This window comes from Arvicola amphibius, chromosome 7 (assembly GCF_903992535.2).
Source record: "Arvicola amphibius chromosome 7, mArvAmp1.2, whole genome shotgun sequence".
Lineage (NCBI taxonomy): Eukaryota > Metazoa > Chordata > Mammalia > Rodentia > Cricetidae > Arvicola > Arvicola amphibius.
Window position 1 is genome coordinate 52827317 of NC_052053.1, and position 22302 is coordinate 52849618.

A 22302-nucleotide genomic window follows, 5' to 3' on the forward strand; every position below is an offset into this window, starting at 1 on the left:
TCCGAATCTCGCGAGATCGGAGGGGGCGTGGTCGCTCACGAATCTGTCAAGTCTCGCGAGGGATCCTTGGGGACTTGCTCAGAGCGGTGCACGCCCCTTTGCAGTTAGGATCTAGATGCTGCCCTTGGTAGGCTTGCTGCACTCGGACGGCTGTGACGGTGAGGACGTCCGGGGAACCAAGAGGCGTTGTGCATGAGCTCCTCAAAGGCCTCCGTGGCGGGACCGGGCTTATCAAGTCAAGGTACATGGACCTACCTCAGGAAGACGTGATGAAAGTTCCCGAGAACTGGAACCTGGACGCGATGCGGCATCATGTTAACATCTGTCACGCAACTGGAAGCTTGATTAAGAAACGTTTGGGGCAGAAAGTTTCCTCCATCTTCAAGATGCAGTGCGTGATGAAATCATCCAGAGGATGGACACAGCATTCGTCTTTGGAGTGGAGGTCCAGGCAGTAGAGGGGCTGGCCTCAGACTCCGAAGGCCGTTTGCAGCCAAGCCAAATGCACCTACAGGTGGGAACCAACGGTCAAGGGCAATCCATATCTGTTTCATGAAAGCAAGAGAAAAAGTTCGGAAATCGCTGCTGTCTTGAGAAATATGACATTATCGGAGGAGGAGGAACTATTAAAAGCTAGGCAACAGCTGTGCTGGCTAATCTTATTTGTCAACCAGACACACAGCTCAGAGTTATCTGAAAGGAGGGAACCTCAATTGAGAAACTGATCCAGTTGTAGGGCATTTTCTTAATTAGCAATTGATAAGGGAAGGCTCAGCCCATTGGTGTGGAGCCATCCCCTGGGCTGATAGTCATGGGTTCTATAAAGGAAGCAGGCAGAACAAGCCATGAGGAGCAAGCCAGTAAATAGCGCCTTCCATGGCTTCAATTCCTGCCTCCAGGATCCTTACCTGTTTGAGTTCCTGTCCTGACTTTCTTCAATAATAAACCACATTATGGAAATAGAAACATATGAGCCCCTTTTTCCCCAACTTGCTTTTTGGTCATGGCATTTTGTTGAGGCAATAGAAACCCTGACTAAGCTACAGACAACTATTTCAAGCAGTTGGAAAGTCCAGAGCTGTGGACTTCATCTGGTCCTCAGTCAAGGAAATGAGCCTGTTTGGGAAGCATTGCTTCCTGTACTCTTAAGAAAAAGGACAAAAAAAATCCAGAAAGCTTAGAAAAGACCAAGGATGTGATATCCCTCTGTGTGAGTGCACGCCAGACACTCAGGTGAAAAAATAAAATTTTGTGGCTTTGCAAAGACCCTAGTCGTACTTCTCTTTTGAAAAGAAGAAATCACCATTTTCCTGTTTTATGCTTTGCTCACCCAGAAGTATCAATAACCATTGCCTTCTTTCTGGATTACTTCATGATTGTTGTAGTTTTGAGGCCTAGATTAATTGGCAGAGAAAACTCGAATTAAAGGTGCTGGTGATTTTGGAAGTACCATCATTCAAACTCTCCTTTGCTTACTCTAATGTTGATGTTATGGTCTTTTCCCCACTTCCTCCCAGAGACTTGTTTTCTGTAACCCTGGAATCGTATTTTTGAAGCATTCAGGAATTATTATACCAAGAAGACATTAGATCACTTTTCTCACTGCATTGAAAGAAAAAAAAAGCTTACTTAAGAAACACAGTGGCGGGCTGGAGAGATGGCTTAAGGGTTAAGAGCATAGGCTGCGCTTCCAGAGGACCTAAGTTCAGTTCCCAGCAACCATATGGTGGCTCACAACCATCTACAATGAGATCTGGCACCCACTTCTGTCCTGCAGGCATACATGCAGGCAGAACACTGAATACATAATAAATAAATAAGCCTTTGTTTTTTTAAAAAAGAAAGAAACACAGTGGCTGCTCGGCAGTGGGGGGCACACACCTTTAAACCAGCACTCTGGAGGCAGAGACAGGCGGATTTCTATAAGTTGGAGGTCAGCCTGGTCTACAGAGTGAGTTCCAGACAACTAGGATTGTTATACAGAGAAATCCTGTCTTGTAAACCATAAAAAACCCAACAATAACAAATAAACAGACAAACACAGGGGCTTTACATTACGTTTTAGTAGTTGTAAAAGAAGTATAAATGACACATAGCCAACCATTCTTCCAATTTTTTGGGGGGGGGGGTTTCGAGACAGGGTTTCTCTGTGGCTTTGGAGCCTGTCCTGGAACTAGCTCTGTAGACCAGGCTGGTATCGAACCCACAGAGATCCGCCTGCCTCTGCCTCCTGAGTGCTGGGATTAAAGGCGTGCGCCACCACCGCCCGGCTAGCCAACCATTCTTAAAGCTTGGTAGAAACTGTAGGAGTATTCTGTGAATTGTCACATGTTTCACTAGAGCTGATGAGGTTTGAAAAGAATCTGTTAAACTGATGGGTTAAAAGTAACATTAAGAAGAGTGAAAACAGCAAACGAAGAGTTTATCCATAGACAAGAAGACCAGTCCTTACAAGCAAAGATTAAAGATAACTCTAAGGAAATTGAAAGCTGTGTATGCCAGGCCTCAGCCCTCCCTCACTGGCTGCAATTGATAGGGATCCTGTGCCTATGAGATGGCTCAGCAGGTAAAGGCACTTGCTGTCAAACTGATCAGTGTTGTAGAATATTAGCTGAAGATGTGTTCATTTGTTTATGCTGTGGAACATTTATTTAATGATGCAAACACGTGTTGCATTCTTTTATGTTGCATTTGTTTAGCTCTGTGAAGCTGTGTTACTGTGCCTGTCTAAAACACCCGATGGTCTAATAAAGAGCTGAACGGACAATAACAAGGCAGGAGAAAGAATAGGAGGGGTTGACAGGCAGAGAGAATAAATAGAAGGAGAAAAAAGATCGAAGGAAAGGATAAGGAGGAAGACTTCAGGGGCCAGCCACCCAACCACACAGCCAGCCGCAGAATAAGAGCGAAAGTAGGATATACAGAAGCAAGAAAAGGAAAAAGCCCAGAAACAAAAGGTAGATGGGATAATTTAAGAAAAGCTGGCTACCACAAGCCAAGCTAAGGCCAGGCATTCATAAGAAAATATATGTCTCTGTGTATATTTATTTGGTAACTGGGTGGCATGCCCCCAAAAGAGTAAAAGAGTAAAAAAACAACCAACTACAGATCTGAGTTCCATCGCTCATGGTGGGAAGGAGAGACTCCACAGGTTGTCATATGGATGCCATACTGCTGTGGGAGTGCTGGCACCTAGACACACACCCTCCTCCTTATACCAATAAAAATGTAGTAAAAGATTGCAGTGGATTTCTAAATAACCTATAAAGACATAGAAGAGAACTTATAAAACAAAGAGACCGGAAGCAAATGAAGTAGGAAATGGAGAGGGATGCAGGATCCGAGTCTGAGGCAAAGTCTGACACGGGCCCCGAATGGAGACGCAGGATTTCATAAGGAGAAGTGGGAGGATTGATAGGAATAAAAGGCCTCTGGAAGTGCTGCTTGTAATTCCTGGCCATGGCGTTAAGACTGAGAGTTTGTGCCTCAAGATACTGCCAAAGCCGTTCATGCACAATTGGACTTTGGGATCTAACCTGAGAATTGACTATGAAGAGAGCAGAAGCTCAGAGGCTGGTGGTCTCTCCCTGCCATCACTCCTACATCAGTTATCAGAGGCTGGTGGTCTCTCCCTGCCGTCAACGTCATCAGAGGCTGGTGGTCTCTCCCTGCCGTCACACCCACACCAGTCATCAGAGGCTGGTGGTCTCTCCCCGCCGTCAACGTCATCAGAGGCTGGTGGTCTCTCCCCGCCGTCAATGTCATCAGAGGCTGGTGGTCTCTCCCTGCCGTCACACCCACACCAGTCACACGCCATACCATCCAGTCTAGTCATTGAACAGGTGGTGAGCAATAACATCTCAGGAAAAGAACTGAGTTAAGTGGTCATTATCAATGCCCATTTTCATTACTGTAATATGCTGTGGGATGTCTTTCTGTTTGCTATGAATTGTGTTGCTCTCATTGGTTGATCAATACAGCTGCTTTGGCCTATGACAAGGCAGGATACAGCCAGATGGGAAATCCAAGCAGAGATATAGGAGAAGGATGGAGTCTGGGAGACACCATCCAGCTGCCCAAGGAACAACATGCCAGCAACTGGTAAGGCCACAGCCAGGTGGCAATGCTTAGATTAATAGAAATGGATTAATTTAAATGTAAGAGCTAGCTAGTAATAAGCCTGAGCCTTCGACTGAACATTTATATATAATATTAAGTTTCAGAGTGGTTATTTGGGAATTGATGGGCAAGAGAGAAACCTCCAGTTACAGTAATAGATATGAAGGACTATAGTATAGTCCTGATTTACCTCAATAGGCTTATAAAGGTTTTTTTTTAGGGACCTTCAGTCTTTATTTTTTTCTAACTATGTATTTTATACAGATAACTTAAGTTTTTCAGTTACAAGTAGAACTTGTTGGAAAAAATAACTGCTTTTGAAATTGTAGCTTGGTTATACGTTTTGTAAGTTATTCAATATTAATCTTTTGTTCTTCGTATCTATGAAGGAAGTATGAACCTCTCCTTACTCTGCTCATGTCAGGTTAGGTGATTTGCCTGAATGTGCAGCTAACAAGTTAACTCGTTTTAGTTATTGCTTTCACTAGGAAACCAGGGCTTCAACAGCAGACAGTCTACACACCATCTACTGTGAAACCTCTGGAGGCTGTGTGCCGCTCTCACGGACCAGATTTGGTTAATGGTATGTTTTTCCGCACAGTCTGAAACAAGTTTTGGTTTGTTTTCCATATTCCCTCATTTTTGTTTGACAGTTTGTTATATTATTTGAAATATAACAAAATTTACCAGTTTATTTTTTAACTTATTGTTTGACTATTTATTGTATGTGTCTGTGGATGTGAGTGTGTGTCAGAGCAACTGTGTGGGGGCAGAGGGGCTCCCTTTCCATTATCTGGGTTCTGGGATTGAGCTCAGTTCATCAGGTTTGGTGGTAAGCACCATTACTCTGGCTCAAAACTCACCAGTTCAAGTGTATATTTTGTTGAACACCCCCACCCCCACCCAGAGTAATCTAGATATGAATCAGTTCCTTAACCAGTCTATTCTGATCCCTGTATATCTAAGCTCTTTCCCTGGGGCGGGAGATGCCAAGTTAGGACAGTCCACCCTGAAAAGCACAGCTCAGCAGGTGAGTACACTTGCTGCCAAGCTTGGTGCCTAGGACAAACCACCCGATTGACAAGAGAGAACGGACTCGTGCAGAGTTGTCCTCTGACTCCCATAGGTGCAGCGTGGCACCCGTGCTAGACCTGCACAGATACACCACAGAAGGAAATGGACAAAATGTAGTAACGTTCCTTTAAAAAAAATCCAAAGAACAAAAGGAATATGTATTTTTAGATTTGTTTATTTTTAAGTGTGTAAGTGTGAGTGGTGCCCGTGGAGGTCAGAAGACGGTGTCGGGTTCCCTGGAGCTGGAGTTATGGGCGGTTGTGAGCTGCTATGTGGGTTCCGAGAGTCGAACCCATGCCCTCTGGAATAGCAGTAAATGCTCTGGAGCGCTTAGCTATTCCTCCAACCTCAGAACAAAATAATTTTTTTTAAAAGTTGGAAAGTGTAGTAACTGAAGACTCTGCACTCTGCAGGACAGGGCTCAGCCGCAAGCTTACTGCTTTTCTCCAGCCTGTGCCCTCCCTGGCGGTGCTTCTGAGTGTCTGATGTGTGTACATAGGATGGTGCTGGGCTTAATCCTAGGAACAGGACAACTGGCCAAGGGAGGGATCAGTTCACTGGGGAGAGAATTAGGGAGCAAAAGTTAAGGTACAGGTAAGGAGAGAGGGAGGGAGGGACAGGGAGGAAGGGAAGGACATGTGACAGAGAAGTTCTTTGTGTACCTCATTTGTTTGTCTTTGTGGGTGGCTTTGGCCAGTTGACAGAGGGTTTTATCTGTGTTTTGCTTCTTCGTATGCTGTGGTTTGTGAAGGTTTTGCTTCCTAAGAAAGGTTTGTCTTTATCTGTATATCTATGATTTTATATTTTGCTTGAAGAGAAAGAAAAGTAGCATTCTTTTTGCCGGAGGAGAAACTCTGGAAAGTAAGCTCAAAGAAGTGAGACCAGTGGGGGAAGAAAACCCGCGTTCCCTCCAGGCCAGTCTCCTGGCCAGCCTGGCTGGGAGGGGCAGAGTGGACGTTGTCCTGGAAAAAGGTATGTGGGGGTGGAGGAGGCTGCAGTTAGGGCCCTGGGTTCCGCCTACAGCCGGCACCCTACCTAGGCTGCTGACCACAGTTACTGCCTAGAGCTATATCCCCAGCAACGGCACCATGGACAAGCAGGAGTCAAGGTGCCCTCAGCCGGGCCCCCTCAGGCTATTTGTCCTCACATGCCTCCTGGTGAGTGCCCCAAAACAGTCCTCTGTGCCTGAAGGTATTTCTCTCTTCACTGCTCTTGTGGTTTTGAGCTGTGAGCAGCTTGTGGGAGAACTGAGATCCTCCCTTGGAAGTCCTCAATGTCCTGGAAGCTGTCTGGTGTCTCAGCGTTACCAGCCCGTTTTCATGTCTGCCCTGTGGGGATAAGTGGGGCTGGTGTCTCAGGGTTACCAGCCCCCTTTTATGTCTGCCCTGTGGGGTAAGTGCGGGTGTCTTCCGTGAGGGCAGGACACATGAGAATGTCTAGACAGTCCCTCCTAAGCCCTTTGCTGGGAGGCTGCCACACTGACCGTCCTGCTTTCCTGCCCTTTTCTCAGGCTGCTTTCTCATCCCCGAAATGCCCTGGAAAGTTAATGTCAGATGTACCGCCAATGGCAGGAGGACGGGAGTGGAGGAGAGGCTCAAGCCCAGGGTTCTCTCCATCCCGGTGTGCTCATTTGGAGGGATTGCGCCCTCCCCTTTTCTGGACATTGTTTCCTCATTTGCAAAAACTGCTGTAAATCTCTTTGATGATTTTTGTTTGGTTTGTTTAAGTTCTGAATTTGTAGCTAGGAAAGCATAGAAACTGAATGTTGTGTTGATGTCAAGGTATCTACAGATTCCTTTAAAGTAGGTTGGTTAACAGGTTAAACTGCTGGGATAGGCGAGGCTTCCTCTGCCTCAAGGCAAGCTTGCGAAGCTGACTAGCCTCCTCCCTTTCCAGCAACCTTAGCATCTTGATTCCTCTTTTGTGGGTCAACCTCCCCTGATAAGTGGTCCTTTTGCTTACAGCTGTGCTCAGGCCTCATGTTAGGGAACTCGGGGGTCACAATCTCTGCCCTAGCTGCCATTGAGATGTCAATTAAAACAGCCGAATAGTGAAAAGATTGAGCCACATTGGGAAGAGGATCCCCCTAAGTCTGTTCTCACTGTGATCGGATCTGCACACGTAGGCTGTCCAGGTCAGGGTGGCTTACTCACTACTGACCCGTCATTGTCTAGGGTCGGGTCTCCAACAAGGTGATTCAACAAACTGTCAGCAGTATGTGAAATCTGTTTCTGGGAGGTGTCAAGTACAGGTCAAGTACAGCCTTTTTTTAAAAAATTTATTTATTATGTATACAGCATTGTATGTCTGCAGGCCAGAAGAGGGCACCAGATTTCATTATAGATGGTTGTGAGCCACCATGTGGTTGCTGGGAATTGAACTCAGGACCTTTGGAAGAGCAGGCAGTGCTCTTAACCACTGAGCCATCTCTCTAGCTCCCCTCCTTTTTTTTTTCTCCTAGCATGAGCATCCTGGGCAGAAGGAGAATTCTCGTGCCTTGGGTCCACTGTTTCAACAATTGTATGGTCCATTGAGGAATCCATGTACTGTAACAAGTCAGTAATACTTAGAGTGGGTGGTTCTCAAGCCCTGCTTCCTTCACCACGTTAGCTAATCTTGACACCACCATATGACTTGCATTCCTTTAGTTCATTTTACTAGCCTGCAAGTATTTATGCAGAGCCATGTGTCAAGAGGTGAACTGGGGCTATGGCCATAAAGCACAGCCCTTCCCTTGTGTTAGAGATCCCAGGCTGTGCGTCTCTTCTCATGAGAACCCGGGCACCTCGAAGTCAGGCAGTGGGGCAGCAGGGGTCCCCATCTCCACCTCTGGAACCTCAGAGTCAGGCAGCGGTGTGTGTGTGGGGGATTCTCCATCTCCACCTCTGGCACCTCCGAGTTAGGCAGCATGGGGCAGGGGTGGGATCCCTTCTCCAGCTCCTTAGTGAGGCTGACAGAAGGGGAGGAAGTACCTTGTACCTCGTCAGAAGCCATAAGCTGTTAGCCGTATTGACAAGATCCAAATCCCTCCCTCTAGTGCTTTTATTTTTGCCCTGTAAACCAAACAAGTTTTCATTAAAGAAGCATGGTGATAGCTCCTTGAAAAGGCCGGTTCATTTTTGCTGCCTGGCTATGGGGTCAGTTCCGAAGGGTAGGATGCTGTGTTGAAATGGAGATACTAGTGGAAGCTGTAGGAGGCAAGAAGAATTCAACCAGAACATCAACATCTAACTCAGGGCATTAAAAACATTGCCTAGGGGGCTGGAGGGACAGTTCCGTGGTTAAGAGCACTGATTGCTCTTGCAGAGGACCTGGGTTTGGTTCCCAGTGCCCACATGATAATTCACAACCATTTGTAGCTCCAGTACCAGGAGGATCCCCTGGCCTTTGCAGGCATCAGACGTGCATATGGTACCCGGACATACATGCAGGCAAAACACCCATTGTAGCTGGCTTTTTTACTTTTTGGGGCCCACCATCCTGCTCCCAAATAAATAGAAATTTATTCTTACTTATGAATGACTGGCTTTAGCTTGGCTTGTTTCTAACCAGCTTCTCTAGCTTAAATTATCCCATTTCTCTTTAACTATGTTTTGCCTCTGGGCTTTTTATCTTTATTCTTATCTCTTTTTTTCCTTCTTACTCCGTGATCGGCTGTGTGATTGGGTGTCTGGCCCCTGGTGCCCTCCTCTCCTTTGCTTTTTCTCTCTCCTTGCTTGCTCTCTCTCCACCTCCAGCCTAGATTTCTCTTCCTCTTTATTCTCTCTGCCCACCAGCCCCACCTATCCTTTCTTCTGCCTCACTATTGGCCGTTCAGCTCTTTATTAGACCAATCAGGTGTTTCAGACAGGCCAAGAATCACAGCTTCACAGAGTTAAACAAATGCAACATAAAAGAATGCAACACATCTTTGCATCATTAAACAGATGTTCCACAGCATAGACAACAGTAACACATCTTAAACTAATATTCCATAACAACCCATACATATGGAAAATGTTTTTAAGAAAGTAAAACAACAACAAAACATTCAGGGCCTGTCAAGAGCTAGAGTCAAAAGCCATGTGATAATAGAACATGGAGGGAGGACAGAGGTGCTCTACAAGAAAGCATGAGTCCGGGCTGGGAGACAGGAGGGCCAGCCTTGCTCAGTGGCCTCTATCATTTGAATGACTCTATAATGATGCTGGAATGGAAGGTACTTCAGCTCTTCCTCTCAAACGTTGTCATGAAGATAATAAGAAAATGATAACTCAGCTGTTTTCTCCCACAGTTGCTGACACATTGCTCAGGAGCTGAGCCAGTGAGTGACTTCCTAAACAGACTGCTTTCTGGCCAGTCTTCACTCCTCACCAGCCCATTCTTCTGCTCTGCTGGCCACACTGTCACCCCCTTACTTCAAACCTCCACCGCACCTGCACCTGATTCCAGATGCACACGCCCCAGTTTGACCCCTTTCTTCATAATTCCTTCCCTTTGTAGTTCATTGCCTCCCGATCTACTTCCTACCCATGGAAACAGGGCACTCCATACCCCATACTCCATACCACTTCGTACCCTAAAGGTGGTTTAGTGCCTTAGTGCCCCCATCAATAATCTGACTTACTATTTCAGATCTTATTCAAACGGTGTTTTGGTTTAAATGTTTGCCCAAAGGCTCATGTAAAAGTTGACTTGTGAGCCGGGCGGTGGTGGCGCACACCTTTAATCCCAGCACTCGGGAGGCAGAGGCAGGCGGATCTCTGTGAGTTCGAGACCAGCCTGGTCTACAGAGCTAGCTCCAGGACAGGCTCTAAAGCTGCAGAGAAACCCTGTCTCGAAAAACCAAAAAAAAAAAAAAAAGTTGACTTGTGGTATGGCTTGAAGGGATATCGACTCTCTGGAGAAAGTAGGTCATTGGGGGTGGGCCTTGATGCTTACCATTTGGACTCTCCAGTCTCTGCTTCCTGGTATAGCAAAATGTGAGTAACCAGCTTCAATACATTGCCTTCACCATGATGGGCTACCATTGTGTGTGTGTGTGTGTATGTGTGTGTGTCTGCGTGTGTTTGTGCAACTGCATACACATCTGTGGGAGTCAGTGTTGAGTGTCTTCCACTGTTGCTCTCTATTTATTTGAGGTGAGTAGAGAACTGCACCTGGAGCTGATTGCCTGGCTAGACTCTGTCCAGTGGGCCCCTGTGAGTCTCTCGTCTGCCTCCTAGCACTGAAATTACAAGCGTGTGCTGTCATGCCCAGAGTTTTGCCTAGGTGCTGGGCATCAAAGCTCAAGTCTTCATGTTTGCCCAGCCAGCACATTAGCCAGTGAGCATCTCCCTAGCTTGACTGGATTCCCTTAAACTAAGTCCGAATCAATTTTGCCTCTGTTAATTTGCTTCTTGTCAGGTATCGGGCAGGAACAACGTTAAGAGAGACTAGTATGGGAAATTGGTATGAGCAGCAACCTGTTGGTGTGCTGAGCTCGACTCTCTTGTTTGCTACGCCTCTGGGAGTGATTTGTGGGAGGAATCTGAAACGGTTTGGAGTTGTGGGCTAGAGAACCCCTGGACTTCTGTAAATAGAGCCCGTGGATCATTGTGGTGGCAGTTGAGAGGACCAGAACGACTGTTAATGTGGGTGGCAAGGATTCTACTGGGAGCCAGCAAGGGGAAAGCAGCTGAACTTGTTAAGCTTTTGGCCCTTAGGAGAAATGAACCTTAGCTGCTGGGGCATTAGGAAAGGTGCCTTAAGGGCAAAATCCTGCGCGTGGAAAACTTCATTGCAAATTCATTTGAAAAGAGAGTGCCCAGCTGGAACAGGCTGCCCAGGGTCGTGGTTTTCCGGGTTTAACCTTTTTTTTTTTTTTTTTTGGTTTTTCGAGACAGGGTTTCTCTGTGGCTTTGGATCCTGTCCTGGAACTAGCTCTTATAGACCAGGCTGGTCTCGAACTCACAGAGATCCGCCTGCCTCTGCCTCCCGAGTGCTGGGATTAAAGGCGTGCGCCACCACCGCCCGGCTCCGGGTTTGACCTTAAAGGCACACAGAGTACACTGCATCTGTGGTCTAAGTGGGACAGGCTACATCTGAGCTGGCAATGAAACTTAGATACTGGCATTACAGGCGTGTAAAGGGCAAGAGTTACAGGGTCTGTGTCTGCCCCGCAGGGTCTGTGTCTGCCCCGCAGGGTCTGTGTCTGCACTGCTGGGTCTGTATCTACCCTGCTGGGTTTTGCTCATGCGTTGGCTCAGTTTTCCACACTGAGGCCCTATTCTTCCTTTTGGGAACAAGAATGCTCGCATTAGGGTATTGCATGCATTTTGAAGTATAGGGGCACACAGACAGGAGACTGCCTTGAGTCTCCCGACTTTGAACTTCTGTAAAACTATATAAGGCTCTGAGGACTTTTCAAGATAAACTGAATATAACGAATGTTTGCGTTGTGAAGTCACCATGAACTGACGGGGACAGGTATAGAATGTTCTGGGCTGATTTATGAAGTGTCCCTGGTGGACTCATGAGTTTGAACATGTTTCCTAGCTGATGGTGTGACTTCGGACACAGTGAAACTTTCAGGTAGAGGCTGTTTACTGGAGGAAGTTGGCTGCTAGGAAGGGGCCTTGTGATTTAGCGCCCAGCCAGCCTCTGTCTGGTCTCTATTTTTTGGCAAGATAACTACCTCAGGCCACAACTCTGCCTCTTGCCCTGCTTCCCCAGCCACACATACCACATGTAAGCCAAGTTGCTTCTCGTCATGACAATGAGAAAAGTAACCAATAGAGAGAGAGAGAGAGAGCACCTTCTCAGCAAAGCCTGCTTGTGCTCCGCCCCCAAGGAGAATCTACTTCTTGGTCGTTCTAATGCTTAGCCCCAGTAGCGTGTGTTGCAGGATATTAAAGACGGGTATGTTCGTACTCAAGCATGCACCACACCTGGAACAGACGAATGCAAGTGAAATTATGCACTAAAGCATTCGGAGAGATGAGTCTTACCATTAAAAATAACCTGTGACCATCAGATGCTAACGCTTCAGTGAGTGGCAGCCACAAGCACCTGCAGTAACAGTTTCGTGCAATAGAAATGGATTTGAAATCATCCAGACTTGAGTCCAGATTCCGGCTTCAATATTTAAAGCTATGGTTTGAGAAAGTATTTTGCCTCATTGATTTGTGGTCCTCCATTTTTTTTTCCTTAGCTACAAAAAATAGGGGAAAACATCTAGGCATGCGCATTTTGTGTATGTGTGGGTAAACTTGTGTGTATGGGTGCCAGAGGTCAGCGTTGGTGTATCATTTTTCAGGAGCCATTCATCTTGTTATTTATTTGTTCAGTGTGTATGGGTGTTTCGCTTGCACCATGTATGTGCCTGTCCCCTGGGAGCCAGAAGAGGACATCAGATGCCCTGGAACTTGGGTTGTGAGCCACCATGTGGGTGTTGGGAATTGAATTCAAGTCCTCTGGAGAGATGACTCAGCAGTTAAGAGCAGCTGCCTGCTCTTCCAAAGGTCCTGAGTTCAATGCCCAGCAGCTACATGGTAGCTCACAACCATCTGTAATGAGATCTGGTGCCCTCTTGAGGAAGGGGCCTGGTCAGTCGTTCTCATCAACTTAGACCATGGAACCCAATATGGACAAGTTCAACAGAACCGCCATATACGGACTGCCCATACATGCTTTCAGCATTGCCAGGGCATAATTTTCCATATTTCCAACTTTTCCTCTGAAACAGCATTCAGTGCTCTTAACCTTGGTTTGTCTATCTATCTATCTATCTATCTATCTATCTATCTATCTATCTATCTATCTATCTATTGTTGGGGTGGATAGGGTCTGCCATTGTTCTAGAACTTGCTAAGTAGGTGCCAGGAATATGCTGGTCATCTTGCTAGCCCCAGGGATCTCCCAGTCTCTGCATCTTCAGTCCTCAGATTACAAGCATGGGCCACCAAATTCAGGGTGGCATGTGGCAATCTCATTTAACTGAGCTAGTTTCCCAGGACCCTGGGCATGGACACTCTAAGTAGTAAAACAAAATAGAGACCTCAGGAATTATTTTGTGAATGGGGATGACGAGATGATTCCAGTCTGGTGGAGCCAGGAGTCACTGATCTGTGCTTTTCTTTTGTACCATACAGATCCTGACGGTCATCCTAACGTATCCTATGCTCAGGACCTTTACCCTCTGGTTCTACTCCTCCCTCACCAGGAACCACGTCTCTGGCACTTACTCCATTGTTTTTGTCAACTGTCCCAATGAGCAAATTGCCAAAGATGTTGCCAGGTATAGTGCAGGGCTAGGTGATGCCCCTACGTGAGCGGGAAGCTACCAGGGTGCTCCTAGGGGCCACATTGTGCCCTTCTCTTGCTTTTGGCAACCCTTTCTGTCCAAAGATGAGCTCCATACTTTCTGCCTGGGGTGGGATGAAGAACCATTGGATGACCCTGCTCAGAATGATTTCAGGGCTGATCCTCTGGCTGTGCTAGGGAATTCTAAGTCATTGATGGGGCAGGAGACCCGTAGAGACAGGTGACTTAATGGAGGTCTTAAAGGAACTGTGAAGGCCTCCTAGGGACAATTTCCCCCCCCCCCCCCACTGCTGGTTTAACTCCTTTTCTCACCCCCTTAGCTCAATTCCGAGGTCTCATGATAAGTAAGGAAGAAGAGGGCTCAAGGGGAGAGCAGGGAGAGCAGCCCCTCCTTGGAACGGGTAGGGTTCCGATAAGGTATTTGTCAGAAACCTTTAAAACAAAAACAAACAAACAAACAAGGGTATCACGTGGCAGTGGAGGGCAAGCATGCTGACTCCCCTCTCCTTTTTACCTTTTGAAGCCACTAATGCCACCCTCTAGAGCCCCATCCTCATTACCTCACTAATCACCCTCTAAAAGCCCTCTCTCCAAACTCATTAACATGATTTGTGGGGTTAGTTCTCAGCACAGGAATTCCAGGGACACACACAAACCCTAGCATTCTGCCTCTGCGCCCCAGCATTCCTGACATTATATGTAGAACACTGCCCTTCCATACCCATAGCCCCAATGCTGAACCAGCTATAGCACTAGCTTGTGAATCAAACAAGCTGCTGCTTCTAAAGGACAATGGTGAAGCAGGCATTTCTATGGATAAATAAGCAAGCAGTAAGGAAAGCTGGTCCTGGGTGTCTTGGGGTTATCACTGCTGTGAGAAAGCATCATGGCCAAGAAGCAAGTTGGGAGCAAAGGGTTTAGGTGGCTTTGCTTCCACAGCACTGTTCATCATTGAAGGAAGTCAGGACAGGAGCTCAAGCAGGGAAGGAACCTGGAGGCAGGAGCTGATGCAGAGGCCATGGAGGGGTGCTGCTTACTGACTTGCTCATTGTGGCTTGCTCAACTTGCTTTCTCATAGAATCCGGGACCACTAGCCCAATGGTGGTACCACCCACAATGGGCTGGGCCTTCCCTATCAATCGTTAATTCAGAAAATGCACCACAGTTTGCCTACAGCCCATCTTATGGATGCATTTTCTCAACTCAGGTGACTATAGCTTGTGTCAAGTTGGCATAAAAGTAGCCAGGGCACCATGTAAGTGTAAAATTCTACAGCACTTTTAACTCTGAAAGCTCAGGATAAATTCCTGCATACAGTGTGGTGGGGAAGGACTAGGTCTTGGCAATCTAGCCTCCACAACTTTGCTGGGCTCAGCTTAACCACACTGTGCTGGTAGCGCAACAATTTGGGTCTTAATACTAGCTTAGTCCCAGCAGCTCCCCTAGCATCGCCTGAGTGAAGACTGGCAGCTCCAGTTCCCACATTTTTACCTCATTAATTACTTCCCAAGGTTTTCACGTACAGTTTCATTAAGAATTAAGTTTCCAACATAAGAATTCTCAGGGCATATGTAAAGCACGGCAGGGGAGGGACACCTTAAATGATTCTTTACTTAGACTCAGATATTCACAGTAATTCCCATCCCTTCTCTTAAAACCTTGGACTTGCTCCAGTGGTCACCCCCTCTCCTTGCTCTAGGGCCATATTGGATAAGAGGATGGCCGCTTCTGTGAACATCTTGCCTAAGACGTCGTCACTGTGAGTTTTGCCAAGGCTGGGGAGGGGACTGGGAGTGTTAAGATCGGGCCCTAGATGACAGAGAGAGCATGGGGCAAATGTGAGCCGTCGGAGGATGTTTCAAAGGCATTTAATCAACACTGCACAGTCGACTTGCATTCGGAGATTTTGTTTGTTATCAGTTTATATCTCCCAAGGAAGGCAAAAATATGTTGTGTATAAAGAAAGGAGAGTCAAGGCATGCTGTTTGCTCAACTGCTCACATCGCCTGAGCATGGCTGCTTAACGTGGCTTAACTTGATCTCTGGGCCTCAGCCTAGGTCTGAGGCCTAAGTTTCTGAATTGTTAAAAAGTTCTCTAGAGGCTTACGCATGTAGCTCAGTACGGAGTGCTTGCTTGTCTAACATGCACAAGGCCTGCGGTTTGCTCTCCAACATAACAAAAAAGGAAGAGACAAGAAAAGATGGGGGAAGGGTTGATGGAGGGAAGAATAAAGAGAAGAAAAAAGGAAGGGAGGAAGGAAGGAAGGAAGAAGAAGAAAAGAAGGAAGAAAGGAAGGAAGGAAGGAAGGAAGGAAGGAAGGAAGGAGACCTCATGAAATCTGAGTTAGGAAACTATCTTCAATAGATAATCTTCAGGAAGGCACTGATATGTGCTGAATGTATTTGTCAGAATGATTGGACAGACTGACCTGTGGGGCCTTGGTCAGCTCTAGACTTCTTTTATGGGTTCATAGTTGGGGTTCCGATTGCTGCGATGAAACACTAGGACCAAAAAGCAAGTTGAAGAAGAAAGGGTTTATTTGGCTTACGCTTCCATGTCACTGTCAAAGGCAGTCAGGACAGGAACTCAAGCAGGGCAGGCACCTGGAGGCAGGAGCTGGTACAGAGGCCATGGAGGGTACTGCTTACTGACTTGCTCCCCATGGCTTGCTCAGCCTGCTTTCTTGTAGAACAGGACCACCAGCCCAGGAATAGCACGACCCTCAATGGGCTGGGACCTCTTGTATCAGTTACTAAGGAAATTCTCTCCAGGCTGCCTGCAGCCCAGTCTGGTGGAGGCATTTTCTCAGCTGAGGCTCCCTCCTCTCTGATGACTCTAGCTTGTGCCAGCACAATGGGTTTGAGGAAGACTGTGGCGATTTCTCTTCAGTAATTTACCTACTTGGGCAGGTTTGACAGTTTGCCAGGCTCCTCTTGGGTCTGTTAGAATTGATTCTGTTCTCTTCTCTAGGTACTTTTGGAAGGGGGAAATAGAAGAATCCACTGAAAGCTTGTTGGTGAGTGAGGATGGGGCAGAGGAGGTCTTAATAGGACAATGAGTGACATCAGGACCATTTCCAGATCCGAATTAGTGATGAGGCTGGGGTGTAGCTCCATGATGCATGCACATCAATCAACCGAGATCGTGATGATTGCCCCACCTGAGATGCCTGAGGTCCATTAGCAAGCGAGGAATGGAGGGTTGAGCTGGCCTTCAGGTCCTAAGTTGCTGATTAGTTTTCTTCCTGTCACAGCTAATAAAGACAAAGACTTCCAAGATCTCCAGGCTGTCCACCTATGTGAGGTAAGGCTCCTCACTCACGAACCGCAGGACTAGGCCTGGATGTTCTGGGCACTGCGTGAATGAACGTGGGAAGAGGGAGAGCTGGGTTTAGCAATTGTCTCCTAGAGACTCCGTGTCCATCTGGACGATACAGAGCAGAACGAGACAGTTTACACTGGTGGCTTCAAAATATCGGTCTCAGGGCCTTCTAATGCTTTAGAAAGATTATTCAGGCTCACGAAAGCACCATGGGTCAATTTCTAGCTTGTTTTCAGTAACGCAGCCACAAAGCTCACTTTGAGTCTCAGCGGTTGACAGCAGTGACCCACAAAGTGAGGTCTCTTTACCTCTGAGGTCTCCAAAACTTTGATGAAGTCCACGAAAGTGAACATTTTCAGTCATAAGTGCTAAGGATTTTGAAAACTGTTTTTAGCTTACTTGACAATACGACCATTATATAGTAATAACACAAATATCATGGTTTTTGTTTGTTTGTTTGTTTGTTTTTGAGACAGGGTTTCTCTGTGGCTTTGGAGCCTGTCCTGGAACTAGCTCTTGCAGACCAGGCTGGCCTCAAACTCACAGAGACCCGCCTGCCTCTGTCTTTCGACTGCCGAGATTAAAGGCATGCGCCACCACCGCCCGGCGCACAAATATCATGTTCCTATGAAGAGTACTCATCCTTTTTCAAAACCAAGAAGTTAGTAAGAAAATGGCATCATTCACATTTTGCAAATTGTGGCTTAATAAGATGGCTGCTAGGGACAGTTTTAAGTTTACAATGACAAATTCAAGGTATCAAAATTTAGATTTTTTTTCTTGCAAGCAATTCTCTCATTGGCAACAAGGACGTTGTCTCCTTCTACCTCTAGTATTGGAGATGGGATCCTGTGTCACTTCAGACCTACGGAATGGAACTGCATCCCAAGAATCCTATCTAGTGATTCTTGTCCACGTTACCACTGAAGCATTGGTCTAACCTGTTGCCTTGGTGCTGGCTGTGTGTTAGACCACTTGGAGATATTTTCCAAATGTCCAACATAAGCACTACCTCATGGATCTCAACATGGTTTGTCTGCGAGAGGATCAAATGATTCATTATTAATATTATTATCATCATTATCATCATTATTTTATTCTCTCATATATTACATCCCAACCTCATTTCCCCTCCTTCCACTTCTCCCAGTCCTTCTTCCTACCCTTCCTTTCCCTCAGATCTCCTCTTCCTCCTCTGTTTCCCTTCAAGAAAAGAGCAGGCCTCCCAGGGATATCAACCAAACACGATATAACAAGTTTCAAGAAGACTGGGCACAAACCCTCATATCAAGGTTGGACAAGGCAACCTAGGAGGAGGAAGAAGGGTACCAAGTGCAGGCAAAAGAGTCAGAGACACCCACTTTCCTGCTGTTAGGAGTCCCACAAGGACACCAAGCTATACAAACACAACGTATATGCAGAGGACCTAGCACAGACCCATACAGGGTCCGTGTTTGTTGCTTCAGTCTCTGTAAGCCCCTATGAACCCTGATTAGTTGGTTCTGTGGGATTTCTTGTGGTGTCCTCGATCCCTCTGGCTCCTACAATCCTTCCTCCCCCTCTTCTGTGGGGTTCCCTGAGCTCTGCCTTGTGTTTGGCTGTGGGTGTGCATCTGCTCCCATCAGCGGCGGCATGAAGACTCTGATTGGCTAGGTACTGGCCTGTGAGTATAGGAGGATATCATTAGGAGTCATTTCATTGACCTTTTTTGGTGGTGGTGGTGGGGGAGGCAGTTATGCTTGGTTCTATCCTGGTCTGGGATGTCCCGCCTCCGGTTCCTGGCCATCCAGGCAGTGTCTGGTGTCGGCTTCCTCTTGTGGCACGGTCCTCAAGTTGGACCAGTCATGGGTCACCACTCCCACGGGCTCTGAGCAACCTTTGCTCCCACACATCCTGCAGGCAGGGTGGATTGTAGGTCAAGTGTGGGGCTCTTAAGGGGCATCCCAGGGGACTGCTGTGTGGCCTGGGCTACGCCTTGCTCTGCATGGTAAACATCATCTCACATCTTAGGGAAACTAGGATTTTCTGGCCATAGAGCTGTAAGCTGAGTCTCAATTCTGACTTCAGAGAAGACCCTTTTGTTACCACGTCAGCAGAGGCGAGGGAATAAGGTAGCTTGACTGAACCTAACCGTAAGCTGTGAGGGGACAGCTTCTGTCAGGAGAACTCCAGAGTTCTACTTCTTGTGTGGAAGTCTGGCTTCCTACTTGATAGTTGCACCATAATGCTTGTATTAGTATATGTATATTTTTGCCTCATCTGTCTATCTATAAAATGGGTATCAAACTACCAGGCTGATATACATATTAGACTATATGCAGTATGCCTATGAAGTGTTTCAACAGTTCATCTTACTGTTAAGGTGTCTGATTCTTTGAATTCTATATGTCTGTTTATCAAAGAAGATTCTGGCCTTGGTATCCATGAAAGAAGCTTATCAAACTGATAATCAATCCTATTTATAGAACACTATGATTAGTTAACCATGTTAGCTCATGAGAACTTCCCAATGACTCTACTTTGATCAGAAAGTTAGCAAAGAATTATTTCGTTCATCTGACACATGAGAGACATGAAGATGACTGGCACTGGGCCAGGTGAGTTAAGCAAAGGTGACTGAGCCAGGATTTCAGTAAGGGCCCTGTGGGCGAAGGTCAGGGATTGTTTGGCCTTGATGCTCAAGAAAGGGGATTTTGGTTGATCAGCAGGCACAGTGAAGATTTTTTTAGGTAGGATGGAATATACAGGCTTTGGGGAGAGGCAACGTGTGCGGATGGAGGTGAGAAGAGTAGTGAACATGAGTGTGTGCAATGCTGGCACTAGCTAAGTGCTTTGCACACCCTGTCTCAGCTAGTTCTCAGCAATCTAGCCAAAAAGGTGTTTTTATCCCTTTCTGTGGAGACATTCAGAGATATTAAATGACGTGTCCACAGACACAGATACAGGGCAGACAAGGATCCCAGCTGGGAACGCTTGGGGCTCAGCAGCTGGGGAGGCTGGGATGGGAGTGGCACAGACCAGCTCCAGCCACTGGTTTCCGTTCACATTTGGGCACCACTGTAATGTGAGCCACAGTGAATACACACACACACACACACACACAAATATATATATATATATACACATATATATGTATATATATCAATTTATTAAGGGGAAACAGACTCACAGATACAGGACAAAGGATAACAAGTTGCAGAGTCCTTCCGTTTAGCCCAGGGAAGCTGGGGATCGATCACATGCGGCCACTTCATGCCACCTGACCCGGTCTTCACCACCAAATAGAGAGAGGGACTCTTCTCTCTCTCCTAATAAGTGGTCATGTCCACAGACAAGAAGCCACACCTTAAGGCTGGTACCCCAAAGATATTGGTGGAGTGAGTTCCCACAACACACCAAATTAGTAAGGGCAGACATAGACTTTGGACCCATAAGTCTAAGATTCTAAAGCAGCGGTCTTCAACCTGTGGGCTGAGATTCATAACAGTAGCAAAATTACAATCATGAAGTAGCAACGAGATAATTTTATGGTTGAGGGTCACCACAGCGTGAGGAACTGTGTATTTTTTTCCTCTCTACTCTTTGGCTTTTGTTGGGTGCCTGCCACCCAGTTCTCAAATAAATCACCATGGAGTCTTATTCTTTTTTATAAATGCCCAGCCTTCCTTAGCTTGGCTTGTTTCTAGCCAATATGTCTTTTCTTTTCTTTTCTTTCTTTCCTTCCTTCTCTCTCTCTCTCTCTCTCTCTCTCTCTCTCTCTCTCTCTCTCTCTCTCTTTCTCTTTCTTTCTTTTTTTTGTTTTTTGTTTTTCATGATAAGATTTCTCTGTGCAGCTTTGAAGCCTGTCTTGGAACTCACTTTGTAGACCAGGCTGGCCTCAAACTCACAGAGATCTGGATGCCTATGTCTCCTGGGTGCTGAGATTAATGGTGTGCGCCATCACTACCCAGCTCTAGCCAGCTTTTCTTAAATTATCCTGTCTACCCTTTGCCTCTGTGGTTTTACCTTTCTCTATTTCTGCATAACTTTTCTTTCTTACTCCATTGCTGGCTGTGTAGCTGAGTGGCTGGCCCCTTTATGTTCTCCTCTTCTTGGTCTAGCTCCTTCCTCTATTCTCTCTGCTGTCTGCCAGCCCTGCCTCTCCTTTTTCCTGCCTCTTCATTAGACCATCGGGTGTTTTAGACAGGCAGAGCAACACAGCTTCACAGAGCTAAACAAATGCAACATAAAAGAATGCAACACGTGTTTGCATCATTAAATAAATGTTCCACAGCATAAACAAATGTAGCATATCTTAAACTAATATCTACAGCAGGACTGTGTTAGAGGGCTGCAGCATTAGGAAGGTTGAGAACCACTGCTCTAAAGGTACTGATCCAGCCCAGCACCTGCTGAATAGGAAACAGGCTCAGGCAGGCTGGACCACGCAGGACATTAAGCAGTGAGCTGCAGCCGCTTGCAGGGGCCTCCAGAGAGCCTGTGGGCTGGGTTTTATCATGTAGGTTAATCCTGTCATCATCACTCATTAGAGTTCTGCTTTCTTTCCAAAGGTTGGCTCATCCTTTTGAAATTCCAGAGGTCTTCAGCATTGCCATGGACCAAGGAGATGCTCGCTATTTAAAGTGGCTTGAGGAGGGCATGAAGGAGAACTAAGCAGAGAAACTGTGCAGGCTGCTGGCTGGCTGAGGCCTTTCCTGACTGCTCTGGGAAGAGCCGGCCTCTTTCTGCCTCCCCAGGGGTTCCTAACAGCACAGAGGTGACCTGTGCATGCCCAATGAAGGGCTGAGAATTTCAAGGTCTGAAGTGAAGGCCAGCCAGGCCGCAAGAGCCAAGTGCAGCCTGTCTTGGAGTGTTGTGTATTTTCAGGCAGCCAGAGGATGTGAGGGTGAGGAGCGGGAGCAGAGGGGCGGTGGTAGTGAGGGCACTGGGCCTACCTTTAGTGCCCGGGGTGTAATCATTCCTTTGCTTCTCGTGGTAACAGAGAGCCTTTCTCACCTGTGTGTGTGTGGGATAAATGTCTTCCAAAAAAACAAACAAAAAACTGGTATGTGTTCTTTTCAAAACAATGAATCATAGGCATAGAATTTCAGGGGTCAGCAGAATTACTTCTTGTTAGAGAAGCTTTTGTTGCCTCTGAACTTGCAGAGTTAAGGCTGGGAAGGGGCTTCTTGAGCCTATGCAGTCTAGGGGAATATATGGGTTTCAGCGCAGCCTCGTGAGCTGAGGATAAGTCCTGACTCTTACTAGACTTCTTGTGACAGACATGCGCAGACCCTGGAGCCAGGGTCTCAGCCCGGGAGCCTGCTGCACCAGTGTTAACAGACATGCGCAGACCCTGGAGCCAGGTCTCAGCCCGGGAACCTGCTGCACCAGTGTTAACAGACATGCGCAGACCCTGGAGCCAGGGTCTCAGCCTGGGCACCTGCTGCACCAGTGTTAACAGACATGCGCAGACCCTGGAGCCAGGGTCTCAGCCTGGGCACCTGCTGCACCAGTGTTAACAG

The 22302-nt window shown here is 46.9% G+C and overlaps 1 protein-coding gene across 4 annotated transcripts; it reads left to right on the forward strand.

Moving 5' to 3' along the window:
• Positions 1-67: 67 nt before the first annotated feature.
• On the forward strand, positions 68-21820 carry LOC119818691 (protein CutA homolog). Of its 4 annotated transcripts, none has more exons than XM_038336411.1 (7): positions 68-241; positions 4608-4702; positions 13305-13450; positions 15176-15235; positions 16448-16493; positions 16731-16780; positions 21349-21820. In XM_038336411.1, the coding sequence occupies exons 2-7, from the start codon at positions 4700-4702 to the stop codon at positions 21449-21451; spliced, it is 408 nt and encodes a 135-aa protein (XP_038192339.1). In that variant the 5' UTR covers positions 68-241; positions 4608-4699; the 3' UTR covers positions 21452-21820. The 4 variants fall into 4 exon arrangements, with proteins under 4 accessions (XP_038192339.1, XP_038192338.1, XP_038192340.1 ...); XM_038336412.1 differs by lacking the exon at positions 68-241 and adding an exon at positions 4084-4101; XM_038336410.1 differs by lacking the exon at positions 68-241 and having other exon boundaries at positions 2752-4702.
• Positions 21821-22302: the final 482 nt, after the last annotated feature.